The sequence below is a fragment of the Petaurus breviceps genome, unplaced genomic scaffold (assembly GCF_028583685.1).
Source record: "Petaurus breviceps papuanus isolate PSGF00001 unplaced genomic scaffold, PetGlider_PUasm1.0 138, whole genome shotgun sequence".
Taxonomy (NCBI): Eukaryota; Metazoa; Chordata; class Mammalia; order Diprotodontia; family Petauridae; genus Petaurus; species Petaurus breviceps.
The window spans coordinates 800,109-822,136 of NW_027185694.1; the positions used below are offsets into that span (position 1 = coordinate 800,109).

The following is a 22,028-nucleotide window of genomic DNA, read 5'->3' on the forward strand; positions in this document are numbered from 1 at the left end:
CCACTCCCATTCTGTAAATTAAAGATGTCATAGAAAAAGTCTTTTCTAATTGTTCATCTCTCTCTTTTTTAAAGGAGATGAAAATGGCAATACAGTTATGATTGCTTAGATCTTTATATTAATATAAAATATAATATATAAATATAAATTTTATATATAAAATTTATATACTATAAATTAGATTTATATTATATAAAATTTATATAATATAAATATAGATATATATTTAGTCTTTTCTAATTATCATTCTACTCTCTTTTTTAAAGGAGATAATAATGGCAATACAGTTATGATCTCTTAGATTTTAATATTTATATTATATAAAATGTATATACAAAAATTTATATATAATATGTAAATATATTATATAATATATAAATTATATATAATTTTAATATGTGATTTATATAATATACATATAGATTTCTATTACATAAAATTTATATAATATAAATATAAATTTATATTTAGTCTTTTCTAATTGTTCTTCTACTCTCTTTTTTTTAAAGGAGATGATAATGGCAACACAATTATGATCTCTTAGATCTTTATATTCTTGTTCTTAAGACAAGGCTCCTTAGTATTCAACTACTCTAAAGAATGCATTATTTCTTCTCCAACTTCTTCAATATCCACTATAGTAATACCTTGAATTTACAGTTTTTTAATATCTTTCAAAGTATTTTGAAATTGATTCTCTATCACAAAAAAATTGTCTGACAAGCAGGACAGCTATCATGATACCCAATTTACAGAAAGATAAACTGAGTCCCAGAAAAGTAATGAGACTTTATCAAGATCCCACAAGGGTATAGCCAGAACAAGAACCCAAGTCTTATAATGACTGGTTTAGAGCTTTTTTTTTTTACGTTTAACCATAAATCTGACACTGAGTAGGGTTTAGAGAGGGGGAACAGCCATTCTATCCAGTATCCCTTCCTTCTTTCCTGCCTCTGGAGACTAGCTGAGTTCCAAATCTGCCCTTAACCCTTGAGGTCTACATCTAGATTGGTGAGCTGCTTTGTCCAATATTGCTCTGAAAAGGATTAACACCGTCTGGTTCTGTGCCACAATCCCCCCACCTTCCATCTTCCCAAGGCATGACCTAAATGACCCTGTTACTTTTCCTTCTCTTTTCATCTTTTTTTGGTGCCTCTTATATTGGGCATTTTTTTTGATCCCTGGGATCATTCTGAACCCAAATCATGACTTATGACCCAACCTCTAAAGAAATGTCTGGGGCTGTTATCATCAGATCCAGTATTTAAGTCTTCCTGTTAGTAGCTTTGGGGAGTCTCAGAGGCTCTGGCACTCTCTGGGGATCACAGAATGGGAGGAGTGGGGAGGGGAGAATAACTTACTGGCATGGAATCCTTGAAAGATCCTGCCTGTCAGCTTGTGCTAGCCTTCTCAGGTTTCTCATCCTAGCTATAATGTAGTTGTAATGTGGTTATTTATGGTGTTCTGTTTCAGGAGGTGATGATCTTTGACCTCTGACATGAGTATTTTTCACCTTATTTTGCATTTGGCTCTAGTCATAGACAGAGAATCTCTCAATGAAATACAAAATTTTAACTGCACATATTTAAAAATCACTTTTGTCCCCCCCCCAAACAAAGAGTTCTTTTTTTCTAAGAAAAAACAATTACACATTTAAGGACCTACCCAACCCTTTCCTCCACTCAGCCCTCAAGTAACTCTTAATCACATTAATGGGCAGTGTATCCTGAATGGATCAATGGAAAGATGGAGGCTTCAGAAGGTCCTAATACAATATACTGCCTGGGGTGCAAGTGCTGTGTTGTACCCATCACTTAGTAATGTTATGTTGTAAATTTGGAGGCTATACATTTCATCAAGCTGCCCCCTTTTAGTGCCTCCTGTTGCTAAGGTTATGGCAGACAGCTGCATAATGAGGTTTTTACACAGGAAACCCAGGGCATGGTCCTTCTGTCACTATAGCCCTTATGACTTAAACCTTGTATCATTTCATGGTTAAAAGCCACAGCATAGCCACAATGCTAGGAAAAAGAAATGTTCAAAGAATGGACAATAAAAACTCCATTGAATTGTTTCAATGGGACTGAATTGTCTTCCAGTCTGGCTCTGCTGAATGGAAGAAAACTTCAATGGGCAATTGTCCTTTTGGAGAACGAAGCTCCCGTTTGTTTTGGAAGATAAAGAAAAGAACATCACTTTGACATAAAAGGGACAATCTCTACCATGGAATAGTGCTGGAGCTCTCTTCACATAACAACTTTCTGGGCAGCTGTCATTACTAACACCCTGGTGCTCCTCGTGGCCAATAAAGTGCGAGATCGGGTTTCCTGTTGGGTCTCATGTATCTCTGTTCCATCACTAACCCCAGCTTGGTAGTTAACACTGCAGATCCTTTTAGTGTCTATATTCTGTTATCAAGCTCAGCCCGGCAGTTAACACCACAGTCTGTTAAAAACTCACCAGGAACCTCTCTTCTCCAGGCTGTGGAAGATTATTCTGCCATGGCAAGGAATTCCTTCGGTCTGGGTGATTGCAAGGATAAAGGTAATACATTGGAATACCATCTTTTTTTCCAGGGAGCTCCAAATACCTTGTTGATATCATTAAGTTCTTGCTCTAAGCAGGTGCTCTTATAATGATACAGATAAAGAAACTAATGCACAGAGGACCTATATGACTCAAGCACAGAGGACCTATATGACTCAACTGGGGTCACCCCTTGTTCTACCAGCAAAGTACATTGACTCATTCCTCCAAGTTAGTAAAAATAAAAGTCTTAGTAGCAAATTTTTTTTTTAAAATGACTCGATATGTGATTTTATTGATAGGTCCTGGTAAAGAAAATCCCTCCACAGCAAAGGTCAACAGCTTTTCTGTCACTCACAATCTTATGGAGCATAGAGTGGCTAAGTGACTTGACGGAAGTCATTCAGCCATTCAGAGGCTGGGCTTGAAGCTAGGTCTTCCCTATCTACTGTATTACAATTGACCCCTGAATAAAAATAAAATCATAGAGATTGAAAAAAAACCCAGCAACTAAAGTGTCTTGGCTAGGAAGCGTCTGCCAGAAAAAATCCATTTGCCTGCTGGTGCTAGTATACCTGCAACCATTCCAAACCTGCTCTGAGGCCTGCAGCTGACTTGTCTCACTCACTGTAAGACCTCCACAAGAAGAGGAGTGAGGGCAATGTAAGGTGCAAGGGCTTTTTTTGAGTACCTGTCTCGCCAGCCTTCTCTCACCCTCTTCCTCAAGAACCAGTTGTCATGATTTTTCAGGGTATGGTCATTTGGCATCCAGGCCCTTTGGACATTCTGGGCCCTGGATAAAGGCTGCTAACCTGCAAAGACACCTGAAGCACCACTGTATTTCAGTGTAACACCAAGGTGCAGGTGCTAGGCTTGATGGTTCCCAGAGTGAATGACTGTAGCATAAAGGTGTCTTTTCCCCCTCCAGGGCTACTTTCAGTGGACACTTTCTGTTGGCCACCTCTCAGAACATTTGCCATTTCCAGATGCCAGCCCTCTGTTAGAAAATGGACAACTGGCCATTGTTCTATATGATAAGCTTCTTTTGATGAGCTTTTCCAGGCAGTAAGCAGCCTGATATTCTTTGACATTGTCTCCAATCGCCTTGTATCCTGTGAACTTGTCTGGCATGTGCTTGAAATAATCCAGTCTATTTCAGCAAAATTCTATGATCAAATTCTTGCTATATTCCTTTGTCCTGAATGAAGAGATTAACTCACATCAGTAATAAGATTTTCAATAATAAAATAACAAAAATGCTTATTAGAATATTTTTTCTATATTAAAAATGTCCATTTGAACAGACATTTTGAATTTGGACCTGGCTAAAACACTGATACAAACTTAAGTTGTTACTATTTTTCCAGGGCAATAGAGATGGGGCACTATTTCACAAATGAGTTCATGATCAATTGTCTGTTATATCACTAACTGCAAGACTGATCATTGAGCTCAACTGGGCTCCCCCTACCTCATGCTTGCTTCACTAAGGGCTGGAAGGGACATACTCCTAGGGTGCGGCTGTCATCACTCAATGGTTTAGGATCAGAGATCACTTTGGATCAGGGAAGATTGCTGGGGGAACTGCAATTGAAAGTAGATATTTAGTCTTACTATTCTACTCATCAGTTCATAGCACATATTATTAGCTTAAAGGTTTCTCTGTTATGGGTACTTTTGCCTTCACAAACAGTGAGCCTGATAATGGGTGCTTTGGAAGGGGCAGGGGGAGTGGTCAATTCCTTTGGTGATGCACTGACTTGTAAGGGTTTAGCCCACTTACAAAAAAGGTAATTTTAGCCAAAAAAACCCATAAAAACAAACAAACAAACCCCAGAATGGGAGATGTGGACAGTTAATTAACTGCTTTGTCAGTCTTAATGGATACTCTTGTTTCTGATTTGACAATTGGTCAAATCACTTGGTTTGACCAAATGGTTAAACCAACTGGTCAATTTGACCAAATGGTCAAATTATCAAATTAGTTTGACTATCATTTGGAGGTTGTATAGGTATATTTCAGTCACAGATGCTCAAGCCTGATACATAGGGGAAAAAATCTGTAGACAATATGTGAAGGACTGGAGATTTCCTCTGTGTGGGAATTTTTTCCACCAATACAGATGCCAACCCATCTTTTAGAAATTTGCCTGAGGCTCAGAGAAGTCACTTGTCCATTGTCATATAGGTAATATTTTTTTTTGTCATATAAACATATAACATAAAACAATACGATTTTGTTTTATTAGTTTCTTTGTATTTTAAAATGGAAACAGTAGAATAAAGTGGTTTGTGGCTAAAACAACCTTCACTGGAAAGAAAACTAGAGCCCACATTAATCAAAAGAACAAATTCCAAAAGTCTGAACCAGTTGCCCCACCTCTCAGAGGACAGAGAAAAGGGCAGGGTTAAAGCAGAGGGTCTAGGGAGGGTACATTAAGAATGTCAGTCTGGCTAGACTAACTTTTTAAAGCCCCTGCTTTTTCCTTTGTAATTTAGGGAGGTTGAACAAGATGTTCTCCAAGATTCCCTTTACAGCCAAAATAGCAGGCTCTATGACTACATAATGTCACAGAAGTTGTGAGAGGCAAAGGGGATCAGTATGGACTGGAATTCTTAAAAATAGCTGCCTGGAAGTGATGGGACTCATCTGGTCCTGGAAGCACAGGTAATATTTATGTAGGAATGATAAAGAAGAAATTTCAGGTGACAGGAAGCTTTCTGAGGGTATGGAGATAGAAATGAACATGGCTTGTAATGTAGAATGAGTTGACTTAAAATTTCCAAATCTACAACAAGCATGTTATGTGATCTGGAACAAGTAACTTTGCTATTGTTCAGAACCTTAACCAGGGTGGGGCAACTGAGGCTTTGTCCCATGTTGTTGACATTTAGAAGTAAAATTTCCTACTAGCTGAGTTCCCTACCTTAACTTGTTCTTCCCTTCCCCAAAAAGTTCCCAGTAGAAGCCTGGAGTGTGCCAGGGTTCTGTCCCCACCACACAATAGCTTTGGGGATTCTACCTAGAGTTGGTTTGGGAACACATTTAGTGCTACTTGCCACAGGAATTATTTTGTGCTTTTTCCCCAAGGTGCCCAAATTACTACCATGCATTTCATTTTCTATGTCTGTAAAATTATTTGAGGGTCTTTGACTTCTAGTCTCTACTTTCCTCCTATTCAAAAAGAAAAGTAAAAAGTTGGTGTAACATGCCTCAGAAGGGCAGAACACTACTGGAATACAAAATAAATGAACATTTGGAGTTGTTTGTTTGGTGAAGAGAAATATACTTTCTAGCATCTGAAACAAAAAAAGAAAGGCACTAAGTATGTCAGCCAAAAAGGCAGCCCCCAGAAAGCACCAAAGTATAGTAAAAAATTGTCAACACTCAATTCCCTTAGGGCTGGGGGGGGAGGGGAGTCATAGATGGGGGATGGAAAACAACAGCCAGTAGCCAATTTATTGTTTTAGTGACACCCGTTTCTAATTTAAACTGTAAATAAAGGCATGGAGACAGATGTATGTTGCACATGTGGGAGAGGAAAGCCACTGAAGGCAAGGATTAAGGAGCTAAAGTGACACCTCAGAGAAGAAGAGGGTTTCTCGGTGTGGGTTAAAGGTAGCACATGGAGAAAAGAGTGGGAAAAAGGAAGGCAATGAGTCAGATTCCTTTGTTTTATTCCTTCTGTGATTCCCATCCCTTGGCCATCTCCACCATCACAATCTCCAGTTGGCCAGCTAGTCAATCAACAAGCATTCATTAAACACCTACTATGTGCCAGGCACATAGTAGGGCCAGGGATAAAACGAGAGGCAAACAAAACCCCTGCCTTCAAAAAAAAAATCACAATCCTTCGTCAATTCCCATAGGGCCATCACCTCCTACTGAGCAGCTGGGAACCCTAGCTAGGTGGTCTATCAAGGTAGCAAAGCTCGGCGAAATTCTAACAAGGGCAAGCATCTTGTTCCGAAGGGATCATCTAACATCATCCCCAGGTAGATGATAGTGTAGAAATATTAACTGCATTTCTAAGACCCTTGCAACCTGTTTACATCTAGACCTGGAAAAATACAAATTCAGCTAATTGACTATTTTGTCATTCTAATTGATCCTCTTGTTGTCACTGGTTTGATAATTTATTGCTAATTTGTATAGGCAGACTCTAGGCAGGGACACCCAAGCCCATTACTCTTACAGCATAAATTCATTCCTCATCAAAGGGGTTTGTCACTGTTAAGGAAAGCATCCTACACAAAGTCTAATTATGAGAAGTATTTCTTATGGATTGTGAGATTCTCCAGCTGCTTCTTTTTGTGGATGGCACTGAACTGATTGAAAAAAAAAAACCTGGAACACTACACACTCTCTTCAATGAGGAAAATGGTTACCTAAAAGAGATCAGTCTAACAGTTTACACTGAACAAACCAAATGGATGAAAAATTGATATTGCCTAGATTGTGAAATACATTTGGGTGGGTAGCCCTTGAGTTAGTTCATTAGAAGGTATATCTTGGACAGGAGGTACAGATAGACAATGAACTAGAACCCAAATTCAATAGGAAGAGATTGGGCTCAATTACATTTAGGAAATTACCACATTTTTATGAATTCCAAGCTGCTCTGTGACCCCGAAACACACATTTTTATATCAATATTCTGGTGATGCTGTCACATAGTTGCAAATCATGGAACATTTTGATTTCAGAAGACTCAGAAATGAAGGTGACCCAAAGTTCAATGGGAAGACTCATGATGAGTGTAAGAAAGATAAAATTCATTACAATGATGACTTGTTGGCAAGAAGTGATACAAAATACATCAAGCGCTCACATCACTGGAAAACAAGAATGGAGCACAGCTCAAGTGCTGCACTTGATGCTAGAGAAAAGAACCAAAGAGATTCCTCTGGTACAATGGGTCGAGCTGTTGGCCAGGACTCGTGGCACTGGGGAGGTGTAGACGGCATTCCTCCTTCCTCTTCCAAACACTCTTATAACAAAGTTGTTGTGAGCATTGTGTCATGCTGGCCTGGGGCAGTTTGAGTTAATTTTACTCCCAGCTGTACCGATTAGAGACCCAGCTATGGGCCATTTGTGCAGGAAGGATACAAAGTCAACTCTAATATTCTGGCAAGTGAACTCCTGAAACTCTAGGGAATCCCCACTTGGTAAATGCTTATAATTTCTTTGCTGGAGGCTTCTACTTTTCTAGAACGCCTCTTGCTATTTTGATGGTTACTTTTTACTTAGAGGTTGTCAGAAGTTTTTATTGAAAGGAAAGAATGATTGAATCCTCAAGTTCCAAGCGATCTATTGCATCAGATATGAAAATACAACCAGGAGAGGAAGGTTTTCAGGAAGATTTTTGAAAAGAGGCAAAAATTGTTTTTTCTCCATACAGCAGATCAGAGCAAAGTCGGTCAATAAATACTTATTAGGCACTTGCTAAGTACCAGACACAGTGGTAAGCACCAGGGATAAGAAAGGAAAGCATAAACAAAAACAATCCCTGCCCTCAAGAAGCTTACATTCTAGTGGAGGTAACAACATGTAAATAACTATGTCCAAGATACGGACAGAATTACATTGAAGGCTGGGAGGTGAAGGCATCAACAACTAGAGTTGGGGAGGAGAGGACCAAAAAAGGCCTTTTCTGGAAGTGGAATTTAAGCTGTCTTAAAAGAAGACAGAAAAAAAAAGGTGGAGATGAGTGGGCAGGAAGAATGTACCAAGGGTGGGGGTCCACCAGTGTAAAGGCACAGAGGGAGCAGATCGATGGAGATTTGAAAAACTCCAAGTAAATCAGTGTTGGTGGACCATAAAGTGAAGGTGGAAGGGACAACATTCATTAAAACCTGGTTTCAAATTCTGACTCTGCTGTTTATTACTCGTGTGATTCCAGGTAAGCCTCCTGCCATCTGTGAGTATCATTTCCATATTTATATAATGACAGAACTGGGCTAGATGACCTCCCAGGTCCTTTACACATAGAGTCTTCTAAAGGATACAGAGGTTGATTTGACTTCTCCCACAAGACTTGAGTTGCTTCTGTTAGGGAAACTCACATTTGTCAGGGTAATTCTTTTCTTCTCTCGATCTAATCAACTGTTTCTATCATAGCCCTTATCACTAGGCTAAAAAGAAACCATCTCTACCCATTAAAATATAACATTCCTCCACAAAGACTTTTAGAAGATTAAAAAAGGAATAGAGAGGAGAAATAGTTTATACTGATTTTTCACTAAATCTCCAAGCCAATTTCTTTGAAGCCTATATTGAATTTATGCCCAAGTTCATGATTGTTCTAAAGTATATTATTTTTCTTAGTAGAGCTTTTCTGTGTAATGCTGTTTCCCCTATCTTCTTCACTAAAGTGTATATATTGACATACTAATACTGTATGTGACATCCAAAGTATATTTTCATTCAAATTACTTAATGTTATAATGTTCTTCTGAATCATGAGGAATATAAGACATCTATTATTACCATTTAATGTGTAGAAAGTCTGAGGTCTAAATGGATAAGGCAGTTTATCAAATGCCACATTTAAAGTCCATGGTTGAAGTTGAAACAGAACCCAGATTCTCTAGGTTCATTCTCTCTATTTCTCTGTTTCTGTCTTTTTCTCTTTGTCTATCTTTATTTCTCTCTGTCTCTGTTTCTCTCTGTCTCTCTCTGTCTCTCTGTCTCTGTCTCTGTCTCTCTCTGTCTCTGTCTCTGTCTGTCTGTCTGTCTGTCTGTCTCTCTCTCTCCCTCACACACACACACACACACAACTATTCTCCTTAAGCAAACCAAAGTTGATACTGACTTCTGTGTAACCAAGTGATCCATCATATAATTTCCATTAGCCCATTTCAGAAAATCTCCACTTCTCACTTCCAGAGAATGGATTCATAAGGACAGTCCAGCCTTTATTTTGCAGGAAATCATGCTTTAGCAAATGAATTAGAGGTTAACCAAGGAAGCATGGCTGCATCAGTCATGTCCTGCTACACGATGGAGAGGATAAAGGAGACAAAGGTTTTTTTTTCCCCATATTGTATGTATTCCCCAAGAGCTACAGATGCATTTCCTTACTTCATACAACATGGTAGTCCCATGATGTTTGGTTACAATCCCCTTGGTACTTTATGCTGTAGAATTTATCCTGACGGCTTCTTCCTGCTTCTCTTTGTTGGCAAATGGTTTGGGGCCTCACAGAACCTGTTTCCCCTCCCCTCACATTCCCCAGTCTTCCACTGGCTATGTAATCAAATCACTGTTGAGGTCACCCTTAGATTTGGTGACCTCAATCTCCTGGTCTTCCAGTCTTACAAGCTCAGTGCCATGCTCTACTCCTCCTCACCCCACATAACAAATTCTGTTGTTTCAACCTTCGCATCCTTTTTTTTATATACATGCCCTTCTCACGACATATACAGTTACCACCCTGATGCCTGGATTATTGCAGTAGCCTGCTCACTGGACTCCCTTCCTCAAGGGTCTTCCCACTCTAGTCTATCCCATACTCAGATGTCAAAGGGATCTTTCTAAAGTTCAAGGGAAACTAGGCCCCAATTACTGAGCACTTAGAGAATGACATTCTTAAGCCCACTTCTTCTGCCCTCCCCCCAGCCTTAAATTCTAGAATGGCATTATACCGTGTTTCCCCGATAATAAGACCTATCCCGAAAATAAGCCCTCCCCTTACTGTGTAAGATTCCTCTAAAATAAGCCCTCCCCCCAAAATAAGCCCTATTGAGATTGCTACTGTAGTGAAGGTGATCCCCTGCGCTACACGCTACATTACGGTACCCTCTGTATGCACCGTCCCCCCCCCCCCGTGAAACGCACGCCGCGCTCCGAGCTGCATCCAACCAGAGCTGCAGCAGTGAGCGCGTCATCCTGTTCTTCCCCAGTGATTTGCTTATTGAATAAAGGTACATTTTTTTTTGTTCACATTTACCTGTTTATTAAAATTGCTGTCAATGTTCATTAAAATAAGCCCTCCCCTGAAAATAAGCCCTCTGGTGTTTTTCTGTCCAAAAAAATTAATAAGACAGTGTCTTATTATCAGGGAAACACGGTAGTATGGTTATTTTTTGGCATAAGTAAAAACACTTGTTGGGTGGCTAGGTGGTGCAGTGAATAGAGCACTGGCTCTGGAGTCAGGAGGACCCGAGTTCAAATCCAGTCTCAAACATTTAACACAAAAACTAGCCGTGTGACCTTGGGCAAATCACTTAACCCCAAATGCCCTCCAAAAAGCAAAACAAAACAAAACAAAACAAACAAACCCATGTGTGTTATGTGATGCCCATAATGAGGTAAATTTTCTTTTTGGGGGATTGTAACAGGGGCTTATAAGAAGATGTCCCCTAAAATATTACCATCCAGGTCACAGGCTAACTCAGTTGCTGTGGTAGTTGTTGAGTTGCCAGGGCAAAGTCTACTAATTTGTGAATGCATCAGAGTTCCTAGGCTCTGTTTTTTTTTTTTTTTTAAAGAAATTGGGGTTAAGTAACTTGCTCAAGGTTACATGGCCAGGTGTTTCTGGGTGGGTGATAAGTGTCTGAGCCCGGATTTGATCCCTAGGTCTTCCCCACACTGGAGCCAGTGCTCTTACTTGCTGAGCCACCTGGCCGCCCCTAAGCAATTGGGGTTAAGTAACTTGCTCAAGGTTACACAGCCAGGTGTTTCTGGGTGGGTGCTAAGTGTCTGAGCCCGGATTCAATCCCCAGGTCATCCCGACACTGGAGCTGGTGCTCTTACTCGCTGCGCTACCTGGCTGCCCCTTAGACACTGTGATTTTAAAGGTCATAGGGGCCTGCTAGGTCTCTGAAGGCATGTGTTGTATCTTCAAAACTTAACATAGAACTATGTGGCCAGTGCTGTCCTTCAGGAATGAAGGGTTCTAGGAACGAAAGCAAGAAAGTCCTTAGATGCAGGAGGCAAATAAAGGAGAGGAAGTGAATGACAGATGACCCTGCAGTATATTCTATTACCACAATGACAGACGGTAGATACATGACCATCAACAGAGTGAAAGCCAGCATCATGTGATTCTCTGAATAAGAGGAGAAGAAAATGCCTCTGGGTTGGGGCTGAGGGTTTTAGGAAGTGGGGACTGACAGAGGGGATGGGACAGAAGCCAAGTGATGTAGAGATAGGAGCAATCCTGCAATGATGAAATTAATTTTCACCTTGGAAAGAACACACTATCCTCCCAACAGAATTTTTTTTCCTAGTCTGAATCTCAAGGACCAGAAAGTTACACTTGATGAAGGAGAGATTAACAAAGTCTCTGGGAAAACAAGATAATACTACTGACCAGACTAGATATGGGTACAGTGGAAAATGAAAGTGAGATTTTTTTCCCCCTCTAATACAACAGTCCACGTGTTTTAATGTTCAAGTGTTATTTCTATCACAGTTAAGTGTATTCGAATATTATTTTCATCTGGACAAACTTCTCCTTTAATAATATAACAAAAGACGGGCGGCCAGGTGGGTGTAGTGAGTAAGAGCACCGGCCCCAGTGTAGGGATGACCTGGTATCGAATCTGGGCTCAGATACTTAGCACCACACCCAGAAATAACTGGCCGTGTAACCTTGGGCAAGTTACTTAACCCCAATTGCTTTAAAAATAATAATAAATAATAATAATAATAACAAAAGGCTCCTAATCATCAATGTAGAGGAAAACAACTATTAATAAATTACTGTAAAGAAAATCATGTTGCATAATGTAATTTTATGATCTGGAATTTTAATATTTGGGTGCCAAGGTGATTTCAGGAGTAACTGAAGTTTCAGTTCTCATATCTGAGGGAGAGGCAGCATTGCTAAGTAGAGAGACCACTAGATTTGCACTCAATGAGACCGAGGTTCAAACCCTGCCTCAGACATTTTAGGTTCAAGTCCCATCTCTGACACATGTCCCTTGTGCCATCCTAGGCCCTACGGCATCTCACCCCACAGTGCCCTAGACAATTCTCTTCAGGTCATGAGCTACAGGTGCTGAGCTGTATTGGCTAGAGGAAGTTTCCTCATGGGGAATTCACCACACTGATCAAATTAGCAGAACGGATAGGGGTAGGGGAAGCTACCTCTGAAATGTAGTCTCTTCCCTTTGACAGAACTCTTTGGGGTTTCACCATGTGTCTCCTGAATTTCCTACCGCACTAAAGGTGATTCAGGAAAGCTGCCATATTCACAAGGCCATCATCACTCACTCTGACGAGAATCTTATACAAAGCCCAGGACATGTTCACAAATATATCCCTCAGGTCTACACAGGTCACGTGTAGAGCACAGCAGGATACTCTACCTCATTGATGCTGCTGCCGATGGGAAGATGGGCTAGTCAGGGGCGGGGATGGGTTACGGGGCACAGTGGCTGAGTTGTTGTCATGTTCCTAGAGGAGAAGATATTACTATAACTCCTGTGCATTCCTATGCCTTATTTCACTGCTTCCTTGCGATAACTCTGGAAGCTGGTTGGAGCAGGTTTTCTTGCTGATAATTTATAGGAAGCTCAGAGAGGCTTTCCCAGAGTTACCTAGCCAGTAAGTAATACAACGGGAGCTAGATACTCCTTCTTCTAACTCTTGCCACTGCCAGCTCATTGTCTTCTCATGTCCTACTTGATCTGGACACAGCTGTTTCTTCCCTAGCCATCACCCAACAGCCTGAGAACAAACCCTGTGTTATAGCTATCTTTGTAACCCCAGCACCTATTTGTTCTTGGCATTCAGTAGGCTCTCAGTGAGTCCATGGGGGCTTATTTCTCACCACTCCCTTTCATGCATGTTACGGTTCCACCAGTCTTACTTGTTCTTCTCTGAACTCAGTAGTCTTATCTCCTGCCTCCATGCCTTTGCCCAGGCTGTTCCAGATACCTGGAATGCTGTCCTGTCTCACTTCTACCTCTTAAGTTCCTTCAAAGCTCAGCCCTGTTGCCTCCTCTTAGTGAAATCCTTTCTGATCCCCAGAGTTAGTATTCTCTCCCTTCTCAAATTATTATGTATACATTTACCTGTTTACATGTATCACTCCCAAAAGAATGTCAACTCCTGAAGGCAAGAACTATTTTTGATTTTTGATTTGTATCCTCAGTGGTTTTCATGTGCATATTAGATTGAATGAAGTTTTGTTGAATTGAATAATTCAGTTGAATAAGCCAGATAAGGAATATGTTAGATTCGACATTAGACCTTATTTTTTTTCTATTCCTTTAAAAATTTTAATAGTATTTTATTTTTCCAATTATTGTACATATAACAACAATTTTCAACGTGCATGTTTTGAAAGATTTTGAGTTCCAAATTTTTTTCCCTCTTTTCTCTTTCCTAAAACGGCAAGCAATCCGATATAGGTTATACATGTGAAATTAGAGCTTACTTTCTGATGCTTTCATGATGAAGAACTTAGACCTTCATACTAGTTACTGGCACAAACTACCTATTTGCTACAACCTTATTTATCTCTTGGCAACCATGTTTAGCAAATTCTCTTCTTTGTTCCTCTCTTCCCTGACTCTCATAGCAATTCCGAGTCGAAGTCATCTAACTCAAACTCTACACAAAGCATGCATGTGTTCTCCAATGGTTCTGATGAATTATCAGGCTTTTGCCTGAATGGCTTCAGTGACTGCTGTTGTCAGTAAGAAAGATCCATCTGGGACAACATTCTAAGGTCTTCCCTATGAAAGCATCACAAAGTGAGGTCACCCAAGCTGACAGGCTACTTCATGGAGTCACAATTGAGTTCAGTGAAAGTTTATCTCACAAGCACGTATTAAGCACTTACTCCATGTAAGAGAGTGTCTGGCATTGGGTGTACAAAAGTCAGCATCCAAGAGGTGTTTTTTACTGGTAACACCAACCATGGAAGGCATCCAGGCAGATGCTTGATCACTCATCAGAGAATCTGTAGAGGTGATTTATGCTTTTGATCTGGATTTGACCAGACTATTTATAAGGTCCTCTCCATCTTTAAGATCCTATGATTTCCGAGCACTAGCAGCTTTTGCCGGCCTTGAAAACATACCCCTCAATGCTTCCCCTCTAGTCAGGTACTTCTTAGAGTCATGGCCTCAGTTGGGGAGGTTACTGCAGTTCATAAAGAGAAAGTCAAATGTATAGAATCATATCTCCAACACCACACAATTATTGACATAGAAGCATGTATTCTCTAGTCTAAACTGCATTAAAATGTTCAGGATAGACTATCCATCTTTTTCTTATCTGTAATTCAATGAGAAAGCCAATAAAGTGAGATTTCTCTGAAGTGTTTTTTTTTTAAATAAAATGTGCCAAAGGAAAATATCAAGAAATAACAATGAAGACAAAGTCTTGCCATATTATAAAATGCTCAGAAGAGGACAACCAGAGAGGTGAGGAGAGTAAAAATCATACTAACTAAAGAATATTTCAAGGAAAGGGAAAATTTTAGCTTGGAGAAGACTACTACTGGTAGTAGTAATGATATTGGGGGGTGGGGCAGGGAGTAGTGATTAGTTGTCCTCATTTGAGTGGAAGGTTGTAAAGTGGAATATGAATTAAAATGGGGCAGAGCTAAGAAGAATGAGAGGGAAGTGGGGGGGGAGAGACAGAGAGACAGAGAGAGACAGACAGAGAAACAGAGACAGAGAGAGAGACAGAGAGAGAGAGAGACAGAGAGAGAGAGACAGAGAGACAGAGAGAGATACAGACAGAGAGAGAGAGAGAGGAGAGGAGAGAGAATTATGAATGTGGCTTGATATAAGTACAAAGACCTAACAACTTAACAAGCAAAGTTGTCCAAGAGTGGAATGGGTTGCCTTAGTTCCCTCACAGAATGGATAGCAGACTCCTCATAAGGGATGCTTTTGATGGGATTTCTTTTCAAGTAAGGGTTGTCCCAGATGATTCTGGAGGTCCTTTCTAAATCCTGAGAGTTTATGAAAACCATTGTCTTCCAACTTCATAATTGTATTAATAAAGTTCAGATATGTTCTTTATAATTGTTTTTAGTGAAACTGAGAAATCTTTGAAGATGCTTTTTCTTGAAATCTGTATTTCATTTTTTAAAAGACATGCTACAATTTCTTTCACTATTTTGACACCTTGTATGGCTTGCTTACCCTGTTCCCAGATGATAACAATGATATACCATTTGCAAGGCAGTAAATATCAGTCTATATTATGTTTTTTTAAAAAAAAATCCTCTTCCTAGCTAATTATTTTAGCTAATTAATAATTATTATTTTTACTATCCATACTGGGTATGTATCTCATTACTTCTGAGAACTGTGGCCAATAAAGTATTTCCTTTACAAACAGATTTCCCAATAATAATGGCTGGTCATTTATATAATGCTTTAGCACTTATAAAGTATTTTACATGTTATGTCATTTGATCCTCACAACAACCCTGGTAGATAAGTGCTATGATTATCCCCATTTTACAGATGAGGAAGTTGAGGCTAAGGGAGGTTAATCAACTAGCCCAGAGTAATGCAGCTTATAAGTGTCTGATGCAGGATTTGAACTCTGGTCGTCCTGTTTACAAGTCTCACACCATAGCTACTACATCACCTAGTTCCTAGATGATGAAATAAATGCACCTTCCTCTTTTCTGTGGAGAGGCAGGGAACTACTCGGTGTGGATTGTTACAAATGATATCAGATGTAATCATTGTATTAAGTTGTTCTACTTCACTTTTTTTTTTTCTTTGTTACAAGGGACAGTTCTATGATAGTAGAGAGTAGTGGTTGTGCATTTTTGAAAGTATATTTCCTTATTTCCCCACAATTGCATTTCTGGGACAACCTGAAATAAGGCTTTTAGGTCGTCTAGAGATTGAAATCACCCATGCTATTTCCATCCCCCATTACAAAATAATTATTTTTCTACATGTGAGAATTATTTAATATAGAAAAACTCTTAATCTTAAAAGATTCCTGGATTATATCACTGTGTTTAGATCTAACTCAGATGTTTCTAGTCACATCTTTATTTTTTTAAGAGATCAATTTCTCTATTGACATAATTTTAATATCACAATTAATGAAAGTTCTACCAAATCATATAGAAGTGTATGAAACGCCCAAGAAAACTCCCTAGAGAAAGATATCAAAATGCAAATTCTGAATTTCTGACAAAATGGCTAAGTAGATGGTTATGTCTAAGCCCAGTCCCCCCCTATAATCTCAAGGGAAAAAAGGCAAGAAAGCAAAAGAAAAAAGATACATCTCTTTCTGCCATCTTGCAGCGCTGCAACCATGGTGCACATGAATGTCCTGGCAGATGCTCTCAAAAGCATCAACAACGCAGAAAAGCAAGGAAAACGCCAGGTCCTCATCAGGCCATGCTCTAAAGTAATTGTCCGGTTCTTAACTGTGATGATGAAGCATGGTTACATTGGCGAATTTGAGATCATTGATGATCACAGAGCAGGAAAAATTGTTGTGAATCTCACCCGCCGATTAAACAAGTGTGGTGTAATCAGCCCCAGATTTGATGTTCAATTGAAAGATCTGGAAAAGTGGCAGAATAATCTGCTACCATCCCGTCAGTTTCGGTTTTGTGTGCTTACAACCTCAGCTGGCATCATGGACCACGAGGAAGCAAGACGAAAACACACAGGAGGAAAAATCCTGGGATTCTTTTTCTAAGGATGTAAAACATACATACAAATAAAATGCTCCAATGGACAAAAAAAGAAAAAAAAAGAAAAAAGATACATGAAGGAAAACATTACAGAAAAATCAGCAAAAGGGAATAAAGAAATGAATAAACAAAAGTGATACCTTAATATAATAAATAAATACTTTGGGTTAAATAAATCTACAGAAGAAAGAAATAACAGTGCAATAACTATAACTAAACCCCCATATATGAGAATAGAATAACCACAAGAAACCCCTCCCCCCAAATATTTAGAGGCTTACCACTCCTCCTTAGTCTCCCTTTGTTGGATCTTCCTCCAGGTCATGCCCTTTAACCATAAGTATCCCTCTAAGGCTCTGTCCTGGGCTCTCTCTCCCCTTTTCTCTCTGTACTAGGGGTCCTTAACCTGGGATTGCTAGATTTCAGGGGGTCCATGAGCCGGGATAGCAAACAATTGCATCTATATTTTCATCATCCTCTAACTAAATTATAGTAGTTCATTAAATTATTTTAAAATATTCTGAGAAGGAGTTGACAGATTTTACTAGACTTTCAAAGGGTTCAATCATATTTAAAAAGGCTTAAAAACATGTGCTCTGTCTAGTCTCATTTAGTGATCTCATGGGCTCCCATGGGTTCAATTATCAGCTCTATGCAGATGAATCTCAGATCAATTTATTCAGTCCTAACCTCTCTCCTGACCTCCAGTCTCACATTACCAACTTCCTTTTGGACATCTCAAGCTCATCATGTCCCAACTAGAACTCATCATCTTTCCCCATCAAACCTTCCCTTCTCTCCAACTTTACTGTTCCTGTCCACTGCCAAACTTCCAATCACCTAGGCTTGCAAATTCAATATCAGACTTCTCATTCTCACTTATCCTATATACCCATTCTGTTGTTAAGCCTTGTTGTTTCTACTGACAGAAAATTGTTAATATAAGGACAGAAATGGTTAATACCAAATGTAATATTATTTGCCACTCCCTTAAATGATTCTAGTAATGTCAGAATTTCAGTAATTGCATTCTTACTCTTAACCTTACCAACAACCAGTTACCAATTACTCTCAAGCTATTGACTCTCAATTAAATTGAGCTGAACCACACCAAAATCTCCTCACCCTGAGATTTATCTGGTAAGGGAACCTAGCTTGAGCTGGATCTCAGCTCACGATTTCATTGGGATTCATGGCATGAGGGACCAAACAGCTAGAAGGAAGTGGTTTTCCTTGCCTATATTGCCAAGAGCCATTGGGATCTCATGACCAACCAGGCCTTGCTACCTCACCTATCTTTCCTCCCTCTCCTCCCAAAACTATAAAAAACTTTTTCATGGGTCTCTTTGGTTGGGAAATCCACTGGACATCCCCCAGGGTGGCAGATTTGCCACCCTGTTATCTAAGTTAAAGACACTTTGTTCCTCAACTCATGGCTTTGATTTATTTCAGGTCTTGACACTGCCCTCACCACATCCCTCATCTACATCTATATCCCCTTCTCTCTACACACATAGCCACCATCCTGGGGGCTATCACCAACTCATGCATGGACTATTGAAAGAGCCTGATGGATGGTCTCCCTGCTTCAAGTATCTCACCACTCCAGTCCACCCTTCACTCAGATGCCTACATGATTTACCTAAGATACAGGGGTGACCATGTTGCCTCTCTTGTGAACAAATTTCATTGGTTCCCTGTTACTTCCAGGAGAAGGAACAAAATGCTCTGGTTGACTTTTAACACCCTTTACAAACTGGCCCTTTCCTATTTTCCCTATCTTCTTATATTTTACTCCTGTCAATGTATTTTACAATCAGGTGAATACTGGTTTTCATGCTGTTCCTTACACTCAACACTCTCTCTCCTGACTTCATGGCTTTTCACTGGTTATCCCCCATACCTGGAATTATTTGCCTCACCCATGTCTCTTCATTTTCCTGTCTTCCTCAAGATAAGGTTAAATTCTGCCTCCTACAGCAAACCTTTGCTATCCTCAAGTCCCAGCTCCTCTCCCCTTATCCACATCCGTACATACAGCAAACCAAACAGGGCTAGGGCTTTCTCTCTGAGCTCATCTTCCATTTAAAACGCATGCAGCTTTTATGAATAGTTGTGTGCCTGCTGCCTCCCCCATAACAATGTGAAGGCCTTGAGGTTCAAGACTATCTTTTTGCCTTTCTTCGTGTTCTTAGTATTTACATCCAAAGAATAATACTGAGTTAAATTTACCTGAAAATGTAGTTGCCAAAAGCCACAAAAACTCATTTGATTATATACATTAATGAGAAAAAATCTTTAACGATATAAGTCAAAAATACAGACATTAAAGGGTCTTTCCTTAATATAACAAAAAGAATTTATTGAAAAACAAGAGTTAACAAGGGTTAATTTCTCCATCTATAATGGAGAAATACTAGACATTTTGTTATTAGGATGGAAGTAAGTTGAGAATGCCTATTATCTTTTTTTTTTCTTTTTTGCTTTTTGGAGGGGGAAGGTAGGGCAATTGGGGTTAAGTGACTTGCCCAAGGTCACACAGCTAGTAAGTGTTAGGTATCCGAAGTCGGATTTGAACTCATGTCCTCCTGACTACTGGGCCGGTGCTCTATTTACTGTGCCTCCTGGCTGTCCCCTCCATTATCTTTTAAAAAAAATTATTTGGCATAATACTAGAAATGCTAGTTATAGCAATGAAACAAAAGAAAGGGAATTAAAGGAATCAGCATAGGCACAGAGGAAGCAAGCATCTTTATTTGTGGAAAATATGTTCTACTTCGAAAATCCTCAAATGTTAAAAAAAATCAATACGATATCTCAAATAAGTAAGCAGGATACAAAAAAAATTCAAAATCTCTGTATTTTCATATTAGTAAAAAAGAATGAGATGGAAAGTGAAACTTCATTTTTTTTTTTTTTGCTTTTTGGAGGACAATTGGGGTTAAGTGACTTGCCCAAGGTCACATGGCTAGTATTTGTGTTAAGTGTTTGAGGTCGGATTTGAACTCAGGTCCTCCTGACTTCTGGGCTGGTTCTCTATTCACTGTGCCACCTAGCCGCCCCCCTGAAATTTCATTTTTAAAAAGGCATAAAATACACTGAAGTGCTTCAATCAAGAATATGTATTGTTTGTTTGTTGTTGTTCAGCTGTTACAGTCATGACCCTATTTGAGGTTTTCTTGGCAAAGATACTGGACTGGTTTGCCATTTCCTTCTCCAGCTCATTTTACAGATGAGGAAACTGAGGCCAACAGGGTGAAGTGACTCACCCTGGGTCATACAGTTAGTAAGTGCCTGAGGCCATATTTGAGCTCAGGAAGATAAGTCTTACTGACTTCAGGTCTGGCACTCTGCCCACTGTGCCACCCTCACAGTATTCTTTAAATAACACTAAAAACAATGCTTATAGAAATAAAAGACAGAGATTCATTATTCATGGCTGGGCAATGGCAATATAGTATAAATTACAATATTTACCCATATTAATAAATTTAGTCTATATCAATCAAATTATTTAGTGGATACTTAAAAAAACTAGACAAAATAATAACATTCACATGGGATAACAAAAAGCAAAAATATAAAGGCTAAAATTAAAATAATATGAAGAAAATCAGAAATTATTGAAACAATTTGTTACTGAATTAAAAAAATAGAAAACTACCGTAGAAAAATAGATTAGATAATAAAACCTAGGAATGAGTACATGTCTATCTTGTGGTCCGTAAACCTAAAAATATAAACTACCTGGTAAAGGATTCATTGTTTAAAACAAACAAACAAAAACTGCTGGGAAAATGAAAACCAGTTTGGTGAAAATTAGATTGAACCACACTTTATACCAGATATGACAATAAATTCTAAATGGATAATCTATGCATAAAAATACACACCAAAATAATTAACTATATTTACATCTGTATTTAAGGAAAGGATTTATAACCAGTCATTTTTGAAAACCATTTCATGAAGTAGAATGATGCCAGACAGTCTTCAATATGCTGAGGGATTTTTAAATTCTTATTATTTTTTTGGTATATTCTGGGTTAGCTGGAACTGAAGGATTCCAGAAATTGGAGCAAATATGAATTTCCAGTAGGGAAGGAATCACCTAGGTTAGGGGGTGGGGATAGGATAGACCTGGCTTCAGCCTTGGCCTTTCCACTTTCTCATCAGTATTCCAGCATCATCCTCTGGAATAGCACTGTCTGGTGGCAGTGTCTGTATTAGGAGACCAGGACATACTGGATACAGATTCACCACGCTTAAGTTGTTTGTCCTTCGTTCTTGAAAAGGACCATGGCATCAAGAAGGTGATGTCATAATTTGTAAGTGAATTGGATTTAAGTGAGGGAGGGCTATGCAAAAATCTACGGCCTCACTTTCTCCTTGGAAGCCATCTGGGTCCAGTGGCAAGATATAGATCAGGATGACTGGAGATGGCCCTGTATAGAGTAGGAAACCTTGACCTTGGTCTTTAACAGGCCTCAGTTTGACTGAGGCAATGCCTAATCAGGGATTAAGGCTAGGTAATACGAGGCAGAGAATGGCCTCTTTTACCTAGTCACTATGCTTAAGGGGGGCTTCTTGAATGCCCCATGTATGGGCAAAAAGGCATTCTAGTAACTAGAAACTATGAGTTACACCTTTACCACATGTCTTCTCTAAAACTGAGTTCACTTTGCCCTGGACTCTGCATGTACTTGTGGAAGAGGGTGTTGTAAATTTGAAGGAAGGATGTTTATATCAACTGTTCTGACTATGCAACCTTATTAAACACATTTCTAAAAGCTTAAGTCTGGCTAACGAAATGCTTCTTTACTGATGTGTGTGTGTGTGTGTGTGTGTGTGTGTGTGTGT

The 22,028-nt window shown here is 39.3% G+C and overlaps 2 protein-coding genes across 2 annotated transcripts in view; one reads left to right on the forward strand and one right to left on the reverse strand.

Moving 5' to 3' along the window:
* The window catches only part of NTRK2 (neurotrophic receptor tyrosine kinase 2), a 428,347-nt gene that overhangs the window by 17,496 nt on the left and 388,823 nt on the right, over positions 1 to 22,028 (reverse strand). The gene's annotated exons all lie outside the window — the stretch shown is intronic.
* LOC138174833 (small ribosomal subunit protein uS8-like) lies at positions 16,765 to 17,250 on the forward strand. Its single transcript, XM_069105067.1, has one exon. It carries the CDS (start codon positions 16,781 to 16,783, stop codon positions 17,171 to 17,173), a length of 393 nt encoding a protein of 130 aa, XP_068961168.1. The 5' UTR covers positions 16,765 to 16,780; the 3' UTR covers positions 17,174 to 17,250.